Here is a 26,670-nt window from a genome sequence, read left to right as displayed (position 1 = left end):
ATGCAAGTTAGTTTAAAAGATTGATTTTCATAAAATTATAAATGAGATTTAAATAAAGACCACAAACTTTTCAAATTAAGGAATAAGTGTAATAACGTTGTAAATCCACAAAATAATTCAGAAATTTTTCCATCAATATCAGAAATATGATTAAATACTGCTAATTACAATGTAATTGAGACAAAAGAAAAACCCTGTATGAATAAATCATCTTATAAACCACTTTATGGAAAAACTGAGTTATCATATTCAACCTTATTATTTTCTATGCCATGAATGCTATTTTTTAAAAATTCTCCCGCATTTTATAGCAAATTATGCATAAACAGTAACTCGTTTTCATTTTTTTAACAAAATACTATTTCTATAGTCCAAAACTTCATTAATAAATTATATTAAAAAAAATTTGATGATCAGTTTCAGTATAGCAACCATTTTAAAAATGTAAAAATAATTTTTTTTAGTAAACAATTCTTTTAAATACTATTATAAACAATTAGTTTTATAATTTTAATTATGAATGGAGTATTAAATGAGTTATGAAAACAGAAAATATGAGTCAAGAATCTTGACCATCTGCTTAGTAAAGAGTATGTTTCATATAAGGTTGGAATATGGTATGTGAAGAATTTGTACGGTTTTTGTGAAGAGGTTGTACTCATCCGAGAATACCACAGAAATTCGGCAATTTTAAAGCAATTGTTTCTTTTAAACCCATTTTCCACCTGATAAAGTTAAATTATACTATTCTAATAATCTTATTAAAACACAATTCTGTGCATACAAATTTTTTTTATCAAAACCGTGAACCAAAATAGTGCTTTTATCTAAATAGCGCTAAATGAAATTATGTATGAATGTTACATACTGCACAATTAGGAAAGCAAGGTACGTTTTATGTTACTTTCTGTAATTTCTTTGGACAATTTTTTTCTTAGATAACTTGACTTGCAATAATTCAGCAACTGTTATTTTGTATAGTATGAAATCAACTTTTTCCATCACTTGATTTGTGACATAAATGTTCAAAGATAAACATTTTTCATTTGAGATATTATAATGAAAATGTAATTTACACATTTTAATAATAAATATAGTTAGGACTTCCAATATTTCAATTGATTAGAATGTTTTAAAATTAATATTTAAACTACATTTAAAGCTTTCTTAGATAACTAACACCTTAATTGTACTTTATTAACCTTATTATGTAAACTCTTACTTATTTCTATGCAGAGAGTCCACCAAATAATTTAAAATGACTGAAGTAGATTTAATTTGAACTTTAGCTTTAGTGAACTGCTAACATTTATATTACTTAGAAAATATTCCTAATTAATTTTGCATTAAAATTTTATGAATTAATTCACAGTTACAGTTATACACATGCCATTTAAAATATGACACCTGATCTAAAAATATATTTTGATGCTTAGATGTACAATCATTTAATAATAAAAACATTTTTTCACGTAACTATAAACATGTAATAATTTTTTTCGACATTCCACTCGCTGTCATTAACAGAAAAAAGGTCTTATTTAAAATCTGGTAAACTGAATAGAGCAATCAACAAAATTAATTTTTCTTATCATCTTAAAACATAAAATGGAGAAATTCTACCCATGTAAATCGTAATTTTGTTACTTACAAAAAAAAATTAATTAAAAATGACAATCCATAGTATTAATTTATCTACTGAATTTTTTTTAGAAAATATGGCACACACCACTTCTTTGATCAACTGGAAGACAACTAATTTTTTATAAAAATTACTTTGTTGTAACAGATGCTGATGTTTGAAATAACAAGCAATGTTTCCAAATTTAAGTTAATGTATTAAAAGGAAAACTGATTTTAATTCTACAATAACTTACAATTTAGTTATTATTGTACAAGGCATTAATATAATTTTTTACATTTAGTTCAAATTTACAAAATTATTGTTTTAATGAATATTTTTATCGGTATCCTAAGTATAAAAAAATACAAGCTCAGTATAAGATTTGTTGTGAATAACTAACATCCTCCTCTAAGATGGTTCTGATTAGTTCTCAGCACTGAATCCGTACATTAAAAGCAATAATTTATAAACAGAGTAACCACTGAAAGTACAACAAATTTTTAAATATTTTCTCATAATTAAGAGAAAAATATTAATCAAGTTCTTAACACTTAACTGAGTGGAATGTCGAACCTCTTTATTTCTTTTGCAAAAATTTAACAGTTTCATAAAAATGTGGTTTTTTATTGTTTAAAAAACATGTAATATTTTTCTTCAACCATTTCAAAAATCTTTTTTGATATTTAAGATGTAATATCTTATTTCATAAAACAATCATGAATACTATGTCATCACAGATCTGTTACTGTGAAAGCTGTTATAAGATATCACAGAATCCACATTTAAATCCAGTTAAAATTTCAATTATTTATAACTGAAACTAGGAAAGTTCATTATAACTGGTTATTCATTATTTAATAACAAATAGCCATTATTACTTGTGTATTTAGGTCTGGATTGAATAAATGGCAATATCTCATGAATGTCAGTTTGAGACTGATACAAAAGATTAACTATAACTATGATGTGTTTCTATGACACAGAAATCTTAAAAGAAGGACCTAACAACCCAACAAATAATATAAAAACTTAAATTTGAAGCCTCTAATAGAGGCTTTGAAAAAAGGTTTATTATAAACAATACTTCATAGATTTAAATTTAAATTACATTAGTAAACAAATAAAAAATTCTTTGTATGAAACACAGATGTATAACACATAAAAATATTTTTTTTTAAAAACTTGTTCTTATAAAAACTACAGATTAAATCTGGCTCATATGATTCATAATAGTTAATCATATTTCAATGAATTGAAATGTTTTACGGAATTAAGCATGACTTCACATTTAAGTTTTTATAAAATTTATCTTTATAATTTTTGGAAGTATATAATTTTAAAAAAAATTGTTCATAAAGAAATTTTAAAGTTTTAAACAAACTTTAATGTTTCCAGTTGCTTTATTATGAACAATAAAAGCTTTGTCATAGAACTCAAAATTCCTTCCTCTAAGCAGTGGTCACCTTGTGGGTTGGTTACTCTACCAGCTGAGTTACTGAGACAACTCTAAGCAGTAATACAAAGAATGAAGAAATATTTAATATCATTCAAATGTTTCAAAACTAACCTGATGTTGATAATTTAACTTACTGAATAAAAATAATATAAAATAAGCAGAGCAAAGTTTAGGGGGCCGACTGCTATGATTGTAACCCACTAATAAATGTCAATAGTATATGATGAAACCCCATCCATGACATTTAACTTAGGTACTCTATAAGAACTTTTTTATTAAAGTAAAAAATAGCAGTTGGCATTTCATCGTTACTTCACACCCTTTGGTTTAAAGGATACTACTCCCAGAGACATTCCAGATGTGGCATGATCATCAAATTGTAAGGAGATGCCATTTAAATCTTACCTAGGATCATAGGAAATTTTTAAAATAAATTATAGTTGGGAAAAAGAAATAAACTTGTTTTAAAGAAGTTAAACATTAATTAATAAAATGATATTAAAAAAGAAGTTTTAATGAAATGATGTACATTTCAAGGGATACTGTACATAATATATATAATAACTGTTATATATTTAGTTAAATATATTTACAAATATAAATAATATCTACAACTCTATACTTAGAGTAGCATTACACAAATAACTTGTATGATGGGAATAAAAAGCGCTACCAAGATTTTAATTTAAAAAATAGTACATATGTTTATAAATTTGGTGTTAATTTCAATAAATTTGCAAAACATAAATAAATAACTTTGTATTTCTGAAAATATATTATTTAATAAATTAATTTATACAGTAATATTGATAAAATTACAATAATGTAATTAAATGCACATTTTATTTAAATTAATTAAATACATGAAACTTCAATAACACGAAGCTTGGCAATTCAAAACTTTAAGGTAAAAAAACATCTCTGTAACATTTCCCTATAAATACTACTCAGAACTAATTCTAGTAATATGTAGTTAATAGACAATAACTAATTAATTCAAATTTTAATCAACTTCGTTGGAACACTGATATGAAAAAAGTAATTATCAACAAAGGAAGATCACTAAAGAAAGATTTACAAAAATAACGCACACACATTAGACATGAAGGGTTTTTCTTCATTCTAATAATAATCATCACCAAATTGGTATGACAACCAATAACACTTTGCCCCACTGTTGTGCATAGACTCAGCACTGGTAAACCATTAATCCAAGAGTTGCGCGATAGAATCAGTATGTTATATGTTCCTTTTCCTGTGAGAAGCATGTTTAAAATAAAGAAGAGAAGTTATTAACTTTATAAAAAAAAGTTTAAAATGACAAAAAGAGTATACCTCTACAATGAAAAAACTATTTTGGGATAAACATTACCGATCAAGAGACATGGACGCGTTACACAGTTCAAGTTAACTAACTTCAAGTCAATTTTTTACGTTTTAACATCCCTTTGCAGATAATTATCAAGAGTGCACAACTGCCTAAACAATGGCAAGTAAAAATGAACTGAAGTGGCTGATAGTGATTGAAGGGACCTATCTAGATATCACCTTGACCAGGTGCCTTTAAATGAGCATGCAGGTATGTTTGTTTTATTATGGATCTTTACTTGATACTTACACATTGTTTTATATGTAGAGCAAAATTTTAGATACAAATATGTTTGTAGAGATCAACTGAACTTACCTTCCCATTGATATTTATGATTTCATCATCACCTTTATCATTAGGAAATAAATTCATTAACTGTTGAATTAGCAGGATATGGTATTGTTTACAATACTGAAAAGTGATGAGTAATGATTAAAAGTTAGCGTGAAAGTAACTTGACACACTTTAGGCTAGTAAAGTATAATATTTCAATAAAATGATGCAACAAATCAATTAAAAAATTCACAAATTAATTCTTCTGTTTCTAAAACCTCAAATTATTTAAGTTTCAATACAGTTTATTTATTATTATTTATTACTTTAAAAAAGTACAGTGATGTAAGAATACATAATTTATCAATCGTAAATAATTATTACCATTTTAAGAATTATAATCCTAATTAATGAATAAGTTACATTTATTAAACAGAGAAATCATGTTTTAGATAAAAATATTATTTTGATTAAACAAAAAACACAAAAAGAAAGAATCAGTACTAAAAATTAATAAGTGAAAAAACTTATGAAAAAAAAACAAATTTTTCAAAAAAAATATTACCACAAAAAGATTATAAGACAAAATGAACAAATTATTTACCAGTAAAAAAAGATAAATTGCTTATATAAATATAATAACAAAGAACAAACTCACTTGTGATACAAAATTAATACTTAATTTTACTGAAACATAAATTAATAAAATTATCAAACAGTATCTACTTTTTGTAACAACATTTAAATGGTAAATTTTATAAAGTTATCGTCATTAAAAACATCAATTATACACAAAACAAAGGCTGTCTTTTTGTTACAATTTTAAACACATAACAATAATAATTATCATTAATATATTATACAATTTAAAGGACAAAATTTTATTGCTTAGAATAAATTATTGGCACACATCAGAATTTTCACTTATTTATTTATTTACTGACTGATTAAATTAGTCATGTCATGACTACGACATGATCATAGTCATTGCAATAATCATGTAGGTGATACATACAAACATTTAATACATATTAATAGATAATGCACAATTAATAATTTTTGTTAATATTAAATATTACACAGCATATAAAGTAATAACAATTTTTTTTTAATTCTACAATAAAAAATAAATTTATACATAACTTTTTAATTACATTTTAAATTAAATAAAAAAGGTTTTTCTTTTTAATAAAGGAACTGAATATATATATATATATATATATATATTTTTTAAATATTCTTTATTATTATTAATATTGTTAAAATAATCTTAAATTCATTTATAAGTTCCATAAAATTATGTAATAATAAATTAATTCAGACATTTATAAAATTAAAAAAAAAAATCAAAATTACAATAACTTCGTATATAATAGGTAAAACAATTCACTGCAGCGTAAATAAATAAATATATATATATATATATATATATATATATTTAATTATACATACATACATATAAGTATATACTGAGACCAATTATTAATAATTAACTAAATAATAATAGCGCTTAATGGTGTTAATAAAACTATTAATTTATACTGCTGATACCTGTGCGTCTTCATCATCTGTAAAAAAAAAAAAATTAATAAATATATAAAAAAAGATAATTCTTCAAAGATTTTATTACAGTTTTTAAAATTTTATTATTACAATTAAATCTTCTTCCATTACAGTTTATTTTTATAATATAATATAAATCTTAGTCAAAGATTCTATACCAAAAGAAAAACCTATTTTTATTGGATTTTTGGGTAATTTCATTTAAAAAAATTTTATACTACTGTTTTATAATGACAATACTTCATTTTCCTGTTTCTGGTTCATACAATACTTTTCTTACGTCTACTTACCGACATTGTAGTTAATATAGTATAAAAAATATTCATCTGTCATCACATTAGTGGCCAGATATAATTTATCACAAGAACTGGTTTGCATTAAATGAGTCATGTCCTGATTATGTACCGCCACATTAACTAAATGAAGTAACCTTTGACATGATGATGCCAAGGGCAATGTTTTCAATTACACCATTTTGAGACCCACATAATGCCTTTCAATGGTTTACATGTGCACACCTGTTTGGTATCCACAAAATTATACTTGTGGTTCACATTGGCTATTGTCAGTCAATACCAATATCGAAGAACTTCAATATTGTCATTGATTCATGGTGTTACCACACCATGTTTTTTTTTGTCTTCAGTCATTTGACTAGTTTGATGCAGCTCTCCAAGATTCCCTATCTAGTGCTAGTCGTTTCATTTCAGTATACCCTCTACATCCGACATCCCTAACAATTTGTTTTACATATTCCAAACGTGGCCTGCCTACACAATTTTTCCCTTTTAGCTGTCCTTCCAATATTAAAGCGACTATTCCAGGATGCCTTAGTATGTGGCCTATAAGTCTGTCCCTTCTTTTAACTATATTTTTCCAAATGCTTCTTTCTTCATCTATTTGCCGCAATACCTCTTCATTTGTCACTTTATCCACCCATCTGATTTTTAACATTCTCCTATAGCACCACATTTCAAAAGCTTCTAATCTTTTCTTCTCAGGTACTCCGATCGTCCAAGTTTCACTAACATATAAAGCGACGCTCCAAACATATACCCTCAAAAATCTTTTCTTGTCATTTAAATTAATTTTTGATGTAAAGAAATTATATTTCTTACTGAAGGCTCGTTTAGCTTGTTGTAATCAGCATTTTATATCGCTCCTGCTTCGTCCATCTAGTAATTCTACTTCCCAAATAACAAAATTCTTCTACCTCCATAAACTTTTCTCCTCCTATTTTCACATTCAGTGGTCCATCTTTGTTATTTCTACTACGTTTCATTACTTTTGTTTTGTTCTTGTTTATTTTCATGCGATAGTTCTTGTGTAGGACTTCATCTATGCCGTTCATTATTTCTTCTAAATCCTTTTTACTCTCGGCTAGAATTACTATATCATCGGCAAATCGTAGCATCTTTATCTTTTCACCTTGTACTGTTACTCCGAATCTAAATTGTTCTTTAACATCATTAACTGCTAGTTCCATGTAAAGATTAAAAAGTAACGGAGATAGGGAACATCCTTGTCGGACTCCCTTTCTTATTATAGTTTCTTTCTTATGCTCTTCAATTGTTACTGTTGCTGTTTGGTTCCTGTACATGTTAGCAATTGTTCTTCTATCTCTGTATTTGAACCCTAATTTTTTTAAAATACTGAACATTTTATTCCAGTCTACGTTATCGAATGCCTTTTCTAGGTCTATAAACGCCAAGTATGTTGGTTTGTTTTTCTTTAATCTTCCTTCTACTATTAATCTGAGGCCTAAAATTGCTTCCCTTGTCCCTATACTTTTCCTGAAACCAAATTGGTCTTCTCCTAACACTTCCTCCACTCTCCTCTCAATTGTTCTGTATAGAATTCTAGTTAAGATTTTTGATGCATGACTAGTTGTTCTGTATTCTTCACATTTATCTGCCCCTGCTTTCTTTGGTATCATTACTATAACACTTTTTTTGAAGTCTGATGGGAATTCCCCTTTTTCATAAATATTACACACCAGTTTGTATAATCTATCAATCGCTTCCTCACCTGCACTGCGCAGTAATTCTACAGGTATTCCGTCTATTCCAGGAGCCTTTCTGCCATTTAAATCTTTTAATGCTCTCTTAAATTCAGATATCAGTATTGTTTCTCCCATTTCATCCTCCTCAACTTCCTCTTCTTCCTCTATAACACCATTTTCTAATTCATTTCCTCCGTATAACTCTTCAATATATTCCACCCATCTATCGACTTTACCTTTCGTATTACATATTGGTGTACCATCTTTGTTTAACACATTATTAGATTTTAATTTATGTACCCCAAAATTTTCCTTAACTTTCCTGTATGCTCTGTCTATTTTACCAATGTTCATTTCTCTTTCCACTTCTGAACACTTTTCTTTAATCCACTCTTCTTTCGCCAGTTTGCATTTCCTGTTTATAGCATTTCTTAATTGCCGATAGTTCCTTTTACTTTCTTCACCACTATCATTCTTATATTTTCTATGTTCATCCATCAGCTGCAATATATCGTCTGAAACCCAAGGTTTTCTACCAGTTCTCTTTATTCCGCCTAAGTTTGCTTCTGCTGATTTAAGAATTTCCTTTTTAACATTCTCCCATTCTTCTTCTAGATTTTCTACCTATCTTTTTTACTTAGACCTCTTGCGATGTCCTCCTCAAAACTCTACTTTACCTCCTCTTCCTCAAGCTTCTCTAAATTCCACGGATTCTTCTGACACCTTTTCTTCAGGTTTTTAAACCCCAATCTACATTTCATTATCACCAAATTATGGTCGCTATCAATGTCTGCTCCAGGGTAAGTTTTGCAGTCAACGAGTTGATTTCTAAATCTTTGCTTAACCATGATACAATCTATCTGATACCTTGCAGTATCTCCTGGCTTTTTCCAAGTGTATATTCTTCTATTATGATTTTTAAATTGGGTGTTGGCAATTACTAAATTATACTTCGTGCAAAACTCTATAAGTCGGTCCCCTCTTTCATTCCTTTTGCCCCCAGCCTGTATTCACCCACTATATTTCCATCCTTGCCTTTTCCAATGCTTGCATTCCAATCTCCAACTATTATTAAATTTTCATCTCCTTTTACGTGTTTAATTGCTTCATCAATCTCTTTGTATACACACTCTACCTCATCATCATCATGGGCGCTTGTAGGCATATAGACGTTAACAATCGTTGTCGGTTTAGGTTTTGATTTTATCCTTATTACAATGATTCTATCGGTATGCGTCTTGAAATACTCCACTCTCCTCCCTATCTTCTTGGTTATCACGAAACCTACTCCTACCTGCCCATTATTTAACGCTGAGTTAATTACTCTAAAATCACCTGACCAAAAGTCGCTTTCCTCTTCTCACCGAACCTCACTAATTCCTACTACATCCACATTCATCCTATCCATTTCCCTTTTTAAATTTTCTAGCCTACCAACCTTTTTTAAGCTTCTAACATTCCACGCTCCGACTCGTAGAATGTTATCTTTTAGTTTCCTGGTGAAATCTATATGTATTTTGTATAATAATCCAATTTTAACTAATCCAAATGATATTGTCCATTGCTCTGCTCTCTTGGGTGGTGTTCATTAAAAGGTGATAAAAGGCCAATCTGGTACCATAATGAGAAAACACTTCTCTGTTCCCTAACACACTCACTCATAAACACACTGCTAGGGATAGCCCAGCTGGCACATTTTTTCTCCAAGACTCTTCTCAATACTCTTATCAATCTTGATTATTTTCCTCAAATCACCAATTTTTCATCTACCTCAAGACTCAATCACATGCATGTGTGCACGCACACGCACACACACACACACACACCACTAGCAAATAATTATTCCAGTCAACCACAACATCATATTCTGACACAATTCATGATAGTCACATCATTGTCATGATAATTCGTGCTAACACGAATAAACAAATCAGATGGTAATCACAAATAGCAGCCTTGAATTAGTAAATCAGTTATCTTTCACATACAGTACTTATTTTAATGCAATAATGTTACACGTGGAAACTATATCACTCCTTCCAACATATAAAATCATCTCATGGCCGCTTCTGCAAATACATTATTAATCAAGAAAGCTACCCGAATCTTGAAAAAATGTTGTAATAGATTCTTTACCAGCAGGACAGTCCCAAATTTTCAATCACACAGCAAAACAGATTTTCATAATTGACAAACATACAATGATTGTCCAACACAAATAGAAAACACCATTCTGGTGAGTTACAGATTACAGCAGAATATAAAATCTGGACAATGGTAGAATGGAAACAAAGCAAAGAAATGAAAGAAAAATAACGGTTATCAATTTGAAGAAAAATTAACTTAAAACTGATGACATCATTGTATCTGCCTTTTTTATTATTATTAAACTCAGTTTCTGTTACTAAATTTGTTGAAATTATTCAATTTCAAACACAATAAATATATTGTGTACAATATATATTTATATTTGAAATTTACATTTCAAATGCTACAACACAAAAAAAAAAAATGAAATTGAAGCCTTTATACAGCAAACTGACAAATATTTTTTTCTATGATTAAGTAATTAATCTAAATCCAGTTTTGTAAGATGATTCAACTCACTCATTTATAATCACTTTCAACAGCCGTCTAATTTTACATTCCATTTACCACATCTGTGAATCAATAATCATCTTTTCATAAATGAATAACTTGTCCAATAAGATTTTAGATGATTGTTGCTTTACATTACTATTTCTAAACTAAAGTGAAATGAATTGTTGCACATCATTTTTTTTCAAAAACTACAATAAAATTTTATCAAATAAATTACATATTCTAACTATTACTATGTCAAAATAAAAATCAAGAAAATAACTTCACTAAAACTGATATAATATAAATAAACAAGTGTCTTTGCTTTTGCTACTAATATTAAAACGGTGCAGGCAATCATATACATACCATCTTCATCATGATAATATGATGTAACACCTTCATGTGAATGTGCTCTACCAAGCCTGTGTAAACGAGCAGCCATCTGTGCTGCAACACTATAAGAAGGTGGATGTCGCGACCTTGGGGGTGGTGGTGGCATAACACAACCTGTATAATTGAATTGATATAGTGATAGAAAAATTTTGTACTAATATGTACTATGTATATAAACAACAGAAATAATAGCTTTAAACGAATAACAATTTTTTTTTAAGTAACGTCAACAAAAAAGAAGGTCCAATTTTTTTATTAATTTATTTCAAGTGGTACCTGATACAAAACAGCACGGATAAAAATGAGACAGATCACAATAAGAAAATGGAATTACTTTTATTTTGTAAAAATCATTTGTTTTAAATGTAATAAGACATAAACAATTAAAATACTTTGTCATAAAAATTCTTTAATTGTCAAACCAAAAATACAAAAAACTTAAAAAAGAAATAAAATTAGACCACTAATTTTAATCTGCTTGTGACGTATAGAAATTCTGATAAGCAATCCATTGACTAAATAAGTAAGTCTTCATCATTAGGGATAATAAATCGTTAAGGACAGCTATTCTGTGATACTGTAGAAGCATGTTTCAGATCTACTTAAAGATGTATTTACTTTAAATAGGAACCAAAACAATCTGTTCTTTGGGGATAAATTAATGACACTCTCTCAGAAATGATTGACCTACAATTCAACAGAACTAAACAATATATTTTAATTGGGCAATATGCCTGTTACGTCTAGTATTACAATAAGAAAAAAAAAATTAACTATATAATAATTTTAATTTTGAGTATGTGATCATTCTACTTATTCTAATCCTAATATTTTGTTATATATGAGCAATTTATCTAACATAACTATCATTACTATTTATGATACAATATAAAAAATTATTAGATTTCTGTAATGTGACAGATTATTAGTGCATGCATAGTAAAGCTTCTAAAAAGAAATTTGTGAACTACAAATCGGTACTGTAACAGTCAAAGGCAGATTCTGAATAAGAGAGTTTTTTAAATAAATGTTCAGAGATAAATAATATTAGATTTATTTAATCCTGGGTACAAGGATTGTATTACATTACAATAATTCGGTCTATAATAATATTATCTACATCATCTATAATAATAATATCCATTAAATACCAGTTGGGCTTTTGGTATAGCTACCTGATAGGAAAAAGAAATCCTAAGATAAGCTGCAGGCATACTCCACACCTAAAAAAACCACAAATACCAAGAAAAGAGTATCTCTAAAGATTCCCATGACCTTAGCGTGGATCTAATTGAGGTTTTAGCCAAAACTGAAACAATACTGCACAAGGAAAGAGATCAAGGATCAGAAAAAAGGGCAAATAATAAGAAAGGGAATTCTCTGCGTACAAAGAACCCGTGACACAAGGTAAACAATTCTGTGTAAAGGAGCGATTCGAAGCTCCTACCAGGAGATGGCATTCTTCCTGACCATAATCAATTAAGAAATCAAGATATCTTTACCCAGAACGGAAGCGATATATTAACGATTAATAATTTATGAAATGACTACCTGTAATACATGTTATAACAAACTACTCCTCTGAATAATAAAGGGCCAGCTGAGATTAGGCTCAGGCTTTTTTGAAAAATCTCTTATCTATCCCCAGAATTACACAGTATGTGAAAATATCAAACAGAACTGTTCAGCCAAACTCCATTAGAGGGAGGATACAAGGATAACCACACACACACTAATTCTTTACTTCTGAAGAATTCTTTTTTTAATACTTTAAAAGCTAAATAGATAAATAATTCAACTGTATGAACAAAATAATTTTCTTAATTTTCATTTAAATTATGGCTGACAAAATTAAAAATTTTCTTGATGTAACTGTGAATACAGCAGATATATCAATCACAAATTTACCTTTACCACTGAATAACATTTTTCAAAAAGAAATTAACACGTACTAAATTAAATACACTTTAGTAATTAAAGAAAAAACCGCAGTTGGTTGCTTTCTCTAAGATGTAAGAAGTTATAAATGTCGCTAAAATTTACAAAAGGTTGTTTTACAAATATGTTAGTATTTGATCTACTAACATAAATAATTTAATTTTTCTTAATCAGGAAAAAGATAATAATTAAAAACTGATGTAACAAACAGCATAGATATTACAGATAATTTGAGTGAAATAATTATTTCACACATTATACCAAAAAGGATTTTCAGTCAATAAACAGAATCAAAGAAGTAGTTTACTTATAACTGACCACAAGTACCAGTTGTAGAAGAATTTACAGACATCATGCTACATGCGTAAAAGTAAAATCAAAGCATATTCACCAAATACCATGATCTTTTTACTAAGAATCTAGTAATTTTACATTTAAATAATATAAAACTAAAAACTTTAATCCTACTTTATTAAAAAAAACCTAATATAAATCAAAACTACAGATAGAAATTAAACATTTTATTACAAAAGTAGTTTTTTTATAATATTTTGTAACAAATAAATCAATTAAACAATAATTCCAGATATTGATAGTGATAATAGCATTTTTTTTCTGCAAATATATACTGTTACAATAATAAAAAAGTTACAGAAATTAACCCTTTCTTACCAAGAAAAAACTTTTTGTACATGGATTTCATGCCAGTTAAACATTTACATGATCTCAATATTTTAATTCGACTCAAGTACTATTTCTATAACTGCAACAATATTATGATTACTACTTAAAAAAACTAATAAGGTTTTAAATAACTAATTATGTATTGATACAGCTCTTGCATTGAATCACATAGCCTAGCTAAGAAAAAATTGTAATTAAAATTATTATTATGAATTGTTAACAGTGCAATCTACTATCCATGAGACTTTAGCATGCTATAATTAATACAATTGTATATTAAAAAATTATGTTTAATAAGGACTAATCTAAATATACTCTTTTTACAACTGTCAAGAGTGTAGTTTATTTTATTTGTAAACACACTTTCCCACGAGTGATTTACTGTAGGCATTGTAGCTTAGAGAATGTGCTTTACATCATTTAAACAACTACAATAATTAAGAACTACTACTAAAAGCAGAAAAAATATAATAACCTACCACATCATGAAGTCAAGAATAAATTTTCCACAAACTCACTAGTCTGAATATCACTTCAATGTACTTTTAAAAATTTTTATGAATTAAAAGATGCAGTTATATTGAAAAGAAGTATTAAAAAAAAGCAAAGGCATGAAGGAGAAAGGACATAAGAGCATGAATACCAACACTAAAATGGTGAAGTATCATAATAATTTATGATACTTCACCATTTACTTAAAACATAAGGTATCATTTTTTATTTCATAAAATTTTCAGAAAGCTGAATTAATCAGCACTCTTAGCTATATTAAATTACTGAATTAAGTAACATCACATCCAGCATGAATTTGAAAGTTAAATCCTATTTTATTCCAAATCAAATACTGCAGGCATCCTTCGGTATATTGGAATCAAAAAGGGAAACCAGGTATAATAAATAAATAACCATCCTCTTTCTTCTGTTTAAGGTCAAAAAGACCAGTGAGAAATTTATAAAAAGATAAAAAAAATTGTTATATAACTGTTATGTTATTTGTATGCATACACAGGCATGGCCACATATTCATCTTTTATTCTTACATACAGAATAAGAAATAAAATATTAATGACACAAAAGAAGGTACCAACATGACAGATTCTATCAAATAGTACAACCTATAAATTACACACACGTTAGATGGAGTAGAAAAATATAGAAAAATAAATATAATTAGAAAATTAATAATACTGCAGGTAATATTTCAAGGGAAAACATTTCACACCTAAATATCTAATAAAATTTATATAAAACAAAAAACACCAATATTTTTCAACAACGTATCAAACAATAAATGTACAAACCCCCCTAAACAATAAATACTTCCCCCCTAAACGTTTATAAATTATAAAACTATGATCCTGTATAAATATTTAGTAATGAAAGGGTTAATTTCATAAAAAACGAACACACAGACTAGACTAACAAATTAACACTTACCAGGGTTTGGGAGAGGTGGTAATACTGGCACGGCATGAGGGAAAGGGGGTCGAGCAGACACATAGCCTAGCAATGAAACAGAAAAAGAGAGAGAAATTCAAGCAAATTATATTTAACATTCAACAATCACCATCTGACTACAGGGCAGCACAGAATAGGCATTAGCGTAATTTTCTTATCAACTAGATAAAAGTACACAACCATGCATCATCATCCCCACCACAATCAGCAGCTGTGATCTGAGCACCACCATCCACCACTAAAAACTGTATCAGCATTAGTTTATGCTCCTTTCCCAAAGAAATTAATATACTTAAGTAGATACTACATTTTACTATAAGAACACCACACCATAACTAAGAATGATATGAAGTATAACCACACTCCTACAGTAGTTATACTTACATCAACATAATTAATTTTAAAACTTACAATTACTTCACATGTTTCAATTTCAACAAGTTCTAATTCTATCAATACAAAATGGTTCTAATATCAAAAAATCAGTATGTTTTTGGTGGTTTCATTAATTAATTAATGGTAGGTAGCTTTCATTAATGTTTATGAAAGGAAAAATAAATACAAACACAATCAAAAAACGTTACAAAAATGCATTAATTCTGATTTTAATTTATGTTTCACTTATGTTCCTGATGAGGTAAAACAACACCCCAAAACTGAATTACTACATGTACAACAGATCTCTAATTATGTCAATGCTTTTGAGCAAAATATTGTCAATATGATGTGTGAAACAAAAAATTAAATTAAAATTGTTTTTAAATCAGTGGGGCAATCAAAGTTACATGGAAACACATCTTTTAAACTGAAGCTAAATTGTTGTTCAATTTCAATAAATTTAAAGAAAATTAGCTGAATTAACCAACACTTCTTATACCACGAAAGATTAATCGATATCAGTTTTATACTTAAAAAAATATTTCAAATAATCTGTGGAAAAAACATCACTAAGATCAAGCATTTTTTTACTGTAATAAAAAATCTGTAATGAAAGCAAACATTCTGTTTAATTTTTGTTCTCTAAAATTCACACCGAGCATAACAGTGACAAAAAAAATATTTACTTATTATTGAAATAGCTTGAGGCAGGAGTTCTCCACTCAAGATATCTAACAAATTCAAAGATATCTTGTTCAGTAAAATTTGATCAAGCAAATTATTGAGAAAGTGATACGCGTAGGTAAAATTCTGAAATTCTTTGAAATTCTTCAACAATTCATCATCGTAATGTGCAAACAAACAACCAAATATAGAGACAAGTATCAGGACAGTAGGCCAAGTTAGGTCAAACATATGAAATGCAAAGATATGCTGAAGATAGGCTACTCATCAACAAAGAAAAAATGAGTATTTTGAAAAAAAATTTCAACAATGTATCCACTCTATTTTATCGATTACAATTACGTTAATTTATTCTACTTCAATTATTCTCTTTGGGAGTACATTTATTTATTAATACTGATATTTAGCATAACTACCAATATTATACACATAAATAAGTATGTTACATTAATACACAAACCACAACATGGAATAATAACATAATAAACACAATTACTAACAAAGAGAAATATACTCCATATTTATCTTTAATACTATACATAGAGAAGTCTCCATGTTTATTTTTAATACTAATCTAAAATATAAAAATATTTTTGTTTAATCACATAGGCATCTCATCAACAATTAAGTATGAACAAATTTTATCACTTCACACTTAGGTTTGTGAAAATTATATATATATATATGAGGGTGAATCAATAAGTACCTGTGTTAGGAATGAAAATGCAAGTGTTTCAAAGAATTTTTTTTTACTTCACAACATAATCTACTTATAGGAAGGATACACTTTTCCCAACGTCCCTGCCATCTTTTTTAACCCTCTAAAAAAATTCAATTTGTCAAACTCTTCAAAATAGTCTTCTGTCTCGATGAAGACTTCTTCATTTGAGCCAAATTATTTTTTCACGAGCCATGTTTTCGGCCAGGCATTCGAGCCAGGCAAGTACGGTGGATGCGGCAGCATCCACCACAATTCATGCAACTGGCCTCGGTGATTCTGTCTGAGTGAGTAGGTACACTGTTGCGATGAAACAGCACTGTTTTCTTTGCCAAGTATGGCTATGTCTGTTTCAATTTTTCATTGAATCAATCTAATAATTCTAACAAAATCTATGAGGATTATTCCCTTTGCATCCCAACAGATTGTAGCCATGACCTTTCCGGCCGATGGAACCATCTTGACCTTCGTTGGAGCAGATTCACATGAAAAAAAATGTCGTTTTGGTCTCTGGTGTATAGTAATAGATCTAGGTTTCATTAACTGTGATGACTCAATGTAAAAACTCCAACAGATTTCACTTAAAGAGCTCCAAACACTGCTTTGAAGTTGACAGCCCCACTTGTTTGAACTGAGCAATCGTCGCAGCACCCGTTGAACAGACAGCTTTCTCATTCTTGACTTATCATGTAAAATGTTTATTGCTATTTTGTAAAACACACCTATGGTCTCTGCTACTTTGTGCACTTTCGTTCAATAATCAGCAAGAATCTCATCATAGACCTCTTCAACGTTTCCTCAGTAGCCATGTCTGCTGGGCAACCTGAGCACTCCTCATCAAAAATAGATGTATTGTCTCATTTAACTTGATAAAAAGCAATATCTCACAGTTGTCATAGATGGTGAAGAATTCCTGTAGACAGAATCCAACTTTGCTTTTATTTCTTTACACAATTTTCCACCCAAAAATAAAAAGTGAATTACAGATCGATATTGTTCTTTTTCCATTGTATCAAAATCACCAAATACATTTAATATAGATAATGGCTGCCAAATAAAAATTAACCTATGAATCATTCTGAAATTTTGTATGACATTCTTTGATAGATGGAAGTATACTGCAGTAACGCCAACTTTTTACAGCAACGCCACCTGCCTTCAAACACAGGTATTTATTGATCCACCCTTGTGTGTGTGTGTGTGTGTGTGTGTGTGTGTGTGTGTGTGTGTGTGTGTGTATATATATTATTTAAATTATGTTAACAATTATTTGAAACTTAATCTTGTTCCTGCTAAATGAACAGTCCTATTCATTAATAAAGTACAATAATTCATGTTAAAAATGTTAATATGCAAATAAAACAAAAAAACATTAATCGTAATTTATAATTGGTTTTATTTTCATTGTCTTTATAATATTTATTAGAATAATATAATTTATTATTGTTATGCAAAATAATTCTGACTGTTAACAACAGCAAGAGATAAAATTAATTCTCAACTTAAAACATTTACAACTTTTATTGTCTACCTATATTTATGTGCATGTATAAAAACTGTTAATTTTTCTTGAAGTTTGTGCAGTTTATGTAACATATTTACTTCATTGAGCAACATACTAAGTTTGAAAGTACAAGTTAATTACACATTTATCCATACAGTTATTTTTATCACAAAATTTGATTTAAACAATTATTTTTTTTTAAATTTGAAGTGTGAACAAACAAATTTTCTTTACATAATTAATAACCCAAATAAAAAAATTAAAACAGTTAATCATCTTACTGAAACCAATTTAGTCATAGAATTTTACTTCATTTGCACTAAACCATTCACTGAAAGGTACTTTTTAAAAATGTATATGAAACTTTTCAAAATAAATTATACAGAAATATTTACATTATAACATTATTAGACAGCACATATTATTTTATGAATGCAAAATAAAAATAAAAGATTTCAAATAATTTGGTCAAACCGTTTCAGTTTAAAAGATCAGCACAACAGATTTTTACACTTCTCTTTCATAAGAACATTATAAATTCTTGATACAAATATTGACATGTATTTAACCAAACTCATCTAAATTTATTATACTGTTCCTGAAAACCTACAGTATAATGGCAGATGGCACTTTCTGTTACACAAGCTGAAAAATACTTTTATCACTCCATCAATAATAAAAATAAAAAAAATCTTATATCAACGTGTAATATTTATTAGTGTTGATAATAAATAAAATACAGTGGATATTATGATAATATTGTTACATGTATTCTTTCAACCTAAAAATAGCAATATGAAGACAGCAAAATGAATAAACAAACATGCAGCTTCTTTTTTTTTTATTTTAGAACAAACAGTAGTCCATGCAAAAGAAAAGATAACCATTATCTTTAAAATTACATTCAACTACCAAAACAGTGGTAGAAAATATACTAATTGTAAGGGTCAACTATAAAAAAGATTTTCTGATTTCATTTTCCTAATATTCTAATATGAGACAAATAAAAGGAGGTTTAATAATATCATATCATATCTTGACACCATACCACATTTCCAGTAATTAACATTGCTGCTGAGATCTAATGAAAATTACTTCTTAACATAGACCAAGACATTAACTTTAAAACAAAATTCTATTACTATCCTCAATGTAAAATTCAAATTTAACAAAGAAAAAAAATTATCAATAAAAAAATAGAGGTAAAAATTGAGAAAGCAGTTACACACTATTTTAACTGAAGAACACTTGAAATCTAATGACAAATCCTACTTAAGACAGTTACTTATATTTTCTAAATGTAACAGCATGATTAATCTATAATAGAATATTCTGAAAACAAAAAATAATGCAAATATTTATATTAACTGAATTACTTACACATGAACCTCAAACTAATATCTTAATATATGAGGTATTAAAATATTCAGAAATAAGTCAAAATAATTTACAGAAGAATGATAGGCAAACATATCAAGCAGGAGCTTTGTCATAAGTTGGGTCATATTATATACATTGAGATCTGTGTAAGATGCATTTCTGTGATATAAACCACAAGATAAGAGCAGAATTATCAGTTTAAAATCAAACTCAAAACTCTTGTGTTAGAATTCCTTAAAATAATTAAGCAGGCCTATCGCAAAGTATTTGCAGTAGAACATCATTGGAATATGAAGAAAGATTAGGAAGATTCAGTGAACACAATTTCCAAGAATATAAACAAAATTAAGCAAAACAGAACTGTGCATGAGGATTGAGGATCATTAGAAATAAAATTTGGCATTAGCAATATATCAAATAATCACATGCACACAGTACAAGCCAAGATTCCTTTTAAACCTAAGGAAAACAACCACTTTGTCAAAATTAACTTAGTCAGGAACTATGTCACCAAGCTGCAATGACCCAAACTTCATGTCAAAGAACATCAGTGACATTGAGAATTTTGAATCTATGGCTATAATCCAGAGACTAAGCAGCAGTCTTCACAATGCGAGAGCTCACAGTCTCCAAGACTGAAGAAGGCACAATATCATAAGAAGTGTGACCAACAGTATGCTCATTATTTATTTAGCATTTATGTAATCATATAGTATGAATTCATCCTTGAGAATCAAACAATTCTAATCTGACCACATCTAATTCTGATTGTTTTTACATTCAGAATTAACCATTACAGAAGATCCCAAATACCTCTGTAATATTCTGAGGTAACTGAGAGAAGACATTTATGACAAATGACTTGAAGTATGGTACAAAGATGTCATAAGCTCCTCCATGACAACGTTCCTGTCTACACAAATTATAAAACACATGCGTTTTTCAGCTGCTACAATATCTTTGCACACCCTTTGTACTCACTAAATTTTGTACCTTGTAACATCCTCTTACCAAAAATCTCAAGCTGAAGAGTTGCCATAATGACACTGCATATAAAATTCAGTGTCAAAAATACAAGCTTGACACAATTAAAGAACAGCACTTCAAAGCATTCCAAAAGAAGGAAAACTACAGAAAGCAACAGATTGGAGCACATAAGAACTACTTCAAAGGCAATGGTAGTAAAATTAAAAATATTTACTTTTTTCTTGACTTACGCTCAACATTTTTCAATTATAGTTTGTATTCTGTATTCAGCTATATTTCTGAATTAAGGTTATAAGGCAACATTCTACTTATTTTACAGAACTCCATATTTAGATATAATTACAGACCAAACCAGGATATTATTAAAATTTTATTTTACTTTTTTTTTCTAAACTGTCAGAAACAGAATAGCACATGTTTTTTCTAAACAGAATATCACATTATAAACAAGGCTGACTGAAGTACACAATTAACCATTCAGTTATACCACAATAAATGATTAAAATCTTAATATGAGGTATTATCAAAATACCTCATATTAATAAAAATAAAGGTTTTTGATAGGTTGGATTATTACATGTCCCTATTTAATTTTGTGAAATCATCTTTTTTTTACATAAGCATATTTTCATAATTACTGTTTTAATGTGTTAACATACTTTTAAGGAATAAAAATGGTATGGATAACCTTGTAATAAAAAGAAATAAAAATATGAATATAAATGTAGATATTTAGGTTATGGACATACAAGTTTTTACATTTAAATTTCACAATAAAGTACATGCATGATCAGAAAAGAATCATTTAATAAATGATAAGAAAGTTGAAAGCAAAAATTCAGTAAATTAATTAACAATCAAATACCCAAAGTAAACAACAACTAATGATGAGTAATTTGTAACCAATAAATAAACATACAGTTACATCAGTAATAAGTTCAGCAGCAATGCAATGAAGGGGATTATATTTAATTCTGGTTAACAGTGACCTCTTAAGGAATTTATAAGGAAAAGGACCTAAATTGTTAACTGAAATGAGAACTGAAAATTTATTAATCTAGAAAATATTCATGTATGCAGATTTTTTAACAGATAAATTTCTGGTATGTTTGTGGATTTTCCTGTAAATACAAAAATATACAAGTGATTTTGTCCACAAGAAAAGATACAGACATGCAACAAAAGATAAACTATGTGTAAAAGTGTATTTCACTGTATCACCAATGATAATCTAAATAATCTACAATTAATTAATAAAACAAATCAATAAATCATATTCTGACTTAATGAATTACCTGGAGGTTGCATTACAGAATGCCTTCGATGTTGTAAGGGTGGAGAACCAGATGGCCCTATTGCTGCCGTATCTACAGAACTATTTGAATGAGAGTCTAATTGCGTTGAATGACCTGAATCGCTAGATGTCACAGAACCTAAATGTAACAAAAAATCAAAAAATAGAATAATCTGGCATATCACGCATTAATAAAATAATAGGGAAAAGTTCACTAACATATTGCTGTAAATTACTTAAAAATAACTTATTTTTAATAACTTTAAAAAATACATATAAACTGAAGAAAAATGTAATTTTCTCATGTTTTATTTTTTCGGTCATTACACATCATGAAAGTTATTATACATTTTAAGAAATAATTCTCACAGAGATTTTATCAATAACAATAATTAATAAAAGAAGACTCTTCACATTTTTAAATGTTAATTAACTTTCAAGAAGTACAGGATAACCTTAACGGGCAGTGAAAATTTTAGAACCCTTATACATTAACATAATATTCTACCAATTAATTAGGATTGTGTGAACACATCTATAACACAAAAATATTGCACAGGAAAAACACACTTACAATTTTAAGAGTGAAGATAAATCAGTACATGCCTACTCACCCACAGTTATCTAAGGTAAAATAATCTGAAGAGATAGATTACTTGTTTTAAAAAAATTCCCAAAATACAAACTCTAATTTACATTAGCTAAGTTTTTTTCTGTTTAGTTTCTGGAAGCACCATCAGGTATTACTTCAGAGGATGATATGTATGAGTGTAAATGAAGTATTAAGTCTTGTACAGTCTCAGGTTGGCCATTTCTGAGATGTGTGGTTAATTGAAACCCAACCACCAAAAAACATCGGTATCCATGATCCAGTATTCAAATCCAAATAAAAGTAACTGCCTTTACTAGGACTTGAACCTTAGAACTCTCGACTTTGAAATCAGCTGATTTGCGAAGGCACGTTCACCACTAGACCAACCTGGTAGGTTACACTAGCTAAGTTGCATGAATCTAAATACCCTTTATTACAATGTGAATTACTTACAATGAAGATGAAGATTCTGATATGTGCAAATATGATTAAAATAATAAAGTCAGAAATAATTAAACAGAATGTATCTTAAAGTAACATATCATTAAAATCTGAACATTATTTATGTTGGCATGAAGATATGAAAATATAATGTGAAAGCCAAATGACGAGACAAAGAATTCAGATGAGGAAATGGAGAAGGAATCAAGGAGAACCAAACTGCACAAGATTATATGACTATAAGATTATAATTGTGACTATAAACATATGTGACCAAAAATGTTTATATTAAGTATGGACATAAACTACAACAAAAACCTCCAATGCCTCAAAAAAAGGGAGGGCTGCCCATAAGGAAAACCGATAGAATAAAAAAAAACCTCTTGCATGCATCCTCTCACATAAAAATTCTAAAATCAACTAAACTACAACTAAAAGTGATATATATTTATTTATAGTTACAGAAGAATAACCAATAAATGATTTTGCTAATGACAGATATGAAACTATAATAATTCCAATCAAAATGATTGTTTAAAAAAATCAGTTATTCATTTATGATAAATAAATTAATTTACCTGATGTAAGAGTCTTTCTAAGAGGTAGGTTAGATAAAGATGTCACACTACTGCTCTCTGCATTGAGATCAACACTTGATAACAATGGAGGATGACTATGTGGAGGGGGATGGTCAGGTAAAAAATGTGGGGGAGGTAATGGAGGTGTATCAGAGTGTGATCTTTCATGTGATACACCAGTACGTCGATGTGCACCTGGTGATGGTGATGGGGAGGGGTGTGGAGGATGCCGAGGTTGATGAGGACGAGTCTTACTCGTTTCACTAAGTGATAGTAACTTTCTGACTGCCTGAGGTGATGCTGAACCTGTAAAATACCACAGAAGATATAATACAAATTTTTTTTAGTAAAACCTAAATCTGGGTTTTACTAAAATACTATTTTCACGATGGGGAAAAAGCCCTACAAATCTTCCCAAACACAACAGTCAATAAAGACAACAATGAAGTAATAACTAATTGTTAAAAGTTTAATATAAACCATACCAGCTGTTTTCCAGAAAAGCTTTTTTTATTAATATTATTTCTCCTCACCAAATATTATAATCTAAACTATCAGTTTTGGGTTAGAAGCATAATAATAAAGACACCATCACTTAAAATTATGTAAAAAATTTTAATGAATCTTGTACAATATCTATAACAGTCACATCTACAGGGCAGAAAAACAAAGATTTTTTGGAGTTAGGACCTCCTAAACAATTACATCAATTTTCAATTGAAAAACAAATTTTTACATTATCTTAAGTCAAGCATGTCAAACTCATTAACCACCGAGGGCCAAATTAAGTGTTATATATTAAATAGTGGGCCGCAAAACAAAAAAAAACAAATGGAAATAAAGATGAAGCATAGCTTTTATTATAAACAAATCAATACATACAAAATAATAATATACAGAATATGAACATATTAAAAAATACATATGCATGTAGGAAATTTTCCTTTTTTCAATATCATATTTTTTTTTTAAGAAACTTGCAATATTTTTCATTAACCAAATCTTTAAAATTTGTCAAGCTGTAGTTATTTTTAAAATTGCTTACACATGCATATCTGTTAATCTTGATTTTTCTGCAGTTTTATTATTTTTTAAAGTGGAAAATAGTTGTTCACACAAGTATGTACTACCGAACATAAATAAAATACATTTAATTGCTAATAACACATTGGGAAATCACTCCAGTGATAAATAATTATAGAATGTGGAATTCCAACATCCATACACTTTTGTTTCAATACAGAATCACACTGAATTTCAATTAGTTGCAGTTGTAAATTTTCATCAACTGTTTCAACATCGGACAAAGGAGAAGTAAATAATTGAAATTGATTTTCACATTTCTTCATGTCCAAAAATCCTCTTTCAATTCATTTTCTAACAATTTAATTTGGTTGGCATATTCTAAAAACTTCAATTGTAGTGATTTTTGTAATGACTGACAACATTCACAGTGAGATAAATTTTCTTTTTGAATTTGCTTTTGCCAGAGTAATAATTTCTGTTTGAAAACGTATCGACGTTTTTATTTGACCATCTTATATGACAAAATAAGATGGTAACCACATGCTGTTTGCCTTGTAGTTTGAGACTGACTAAGGTGATTTGTAATATCAACGGCAAAAACCAGATCTTTTATCCATTGACCGTCTTTTAATTTTTTTTTTAGAATACTACTAAACCAGATGCAAATTGTTATCTGCAAACTAGACTAGAACATAACATTCGTTCATTGACTGCTAACGAATAGCTTCCGACTGTACTGGCATTTCATGACTCATTGTCGTGCACAGTTAGGAAAGCGTAAACACACAAATGCGCAGAAACTCGATTGGGAGTGACATGTGAAGTGGTGTGGGCAATGCTAGTACAGTAGGGAAAATAGTGCAATGCGTTCAAGAACTGAGTAGAAGCGGGAATTCACTTGCTTTCTTGCATTCATGTAATTAGTTTATCCATTGTACATAGTTACCAGAGTTTACAATCAGTATTTTTCAATACTATTTTTTTTTATAAACAGTTTTTTCAAAACTAATTTTGTTTCATTAAGGAATTTTTACTTATAATTTTAATTAAAGAATCCAGTGTTGTCAAAAGTTAAATAAACGTACTGGTTATCAATCTTGGTGGACTGCGTGTTTGACATGCCTGTCATAAATGATCAATTTCTATATAAAGAAAGTACAAAAAAAAATCACTATTAATGCATAACTGTAACTACAATGAATAATAAAAAAATGTTAAAAATAATAGTTACATACTTCATATTTCTTTAATAAAAAGTGTTTTATTTCAATCACTTCATCTAAACAGAAATGGGTAAATCCAACAATGCAGTATCATTATAAGAATGATACATTATACGACATTGAAAATATATTTTAAAAATGTTATTTTTTTATATTAACTTTTTTTTAATTTCCTGTTAATTAATTTTTTTTTATTAATTATAATGAGATTCATTGTCCTACTGCAATACATTTACAACATTTTATACACCCAGGCACTAAAACTACAAAACCTACAAAAACCTTGATCATATACTGATTAAAATTAAAAAATCACTAACTCTCTTGCAATCTTATAACCCACAGACTTAACAGATTCATTACTGAACACAACCAATTCTATGTTAATTATCTGTTAATGCATTACTTATTTTAATAATTAAAATGTACTTCCTTCTTCAAGTATGGTTACGGTTGTACATTCTGCATACTTTGTTGTTTGCAGGCTGTTGGTTGTTTTTAGTTCATAAATGAACAGAATTA

General features: G+C 28.4%; 1 protein-coding gene across 3 annotated transcripts in view; it reads right to left on the bottom strand.

The window, feature by feature from the left end:
- Positions 1 to 6,153: 6,153 nt before the first annotated feature.
- PDZ-GEF (PDZ domain-containing guanine nucleotide exchange factor) overlaps positions 6,154 to 26,670 on the bottom strand; it is a 658,157-nt gene continuing 637,640 nt past the window's right edge. For all 3 annotated transcript variants that reach the window (XM_075361266.1, XM_075361268.1, XM_075361267.1), the window contains 5 exons: positions 23,900 to 24,205; positions 22,290 to 22,427; positions 15,323 to 15,388; positions 11,237 to 11,377; positions 6,154 to 6,290 (listed from right to left, as the gene is read on the bottom strand). In XM_075361266.1, the coding sequence (XP_075217381.1) occupies positions 6,259 to 6,290; positions 11,237 to 11,377; positions 15,323 to 15,388; positions 22,290 to 22,427; positions 23,900 to 24,205 (683 nt within the window). In that variant the 3' untranslated portion in view covers positions 6,154 to 6,258. The remainder of the gene's footprint in view (positions 6,291 to 11,236; positions 11,378 to 15,322; positions 15,389 to 22,289; positions 22,428 to 23,899; positions 24,206 to 26,670) is intronic.

This window comes from Lycorma delicatula, chromosome 3 (genome assembly GCF_047948215.1).
Source record: "Lycorma delicatula isolate Av1 chromosome 3, ASM4794821v1, whole genome shotgun sequence".
Lineage (NCBI taxonomy): Eukaryota > Metazoa > Arthropoda > Insecta > Hemiptera > Fulgoridae > Lycorma > Lycorma delicatula.
Note: the sequence above shows the minus strand (reverse complement) of the source record. Positions and strands in the feature narration are given on the sequence as shown.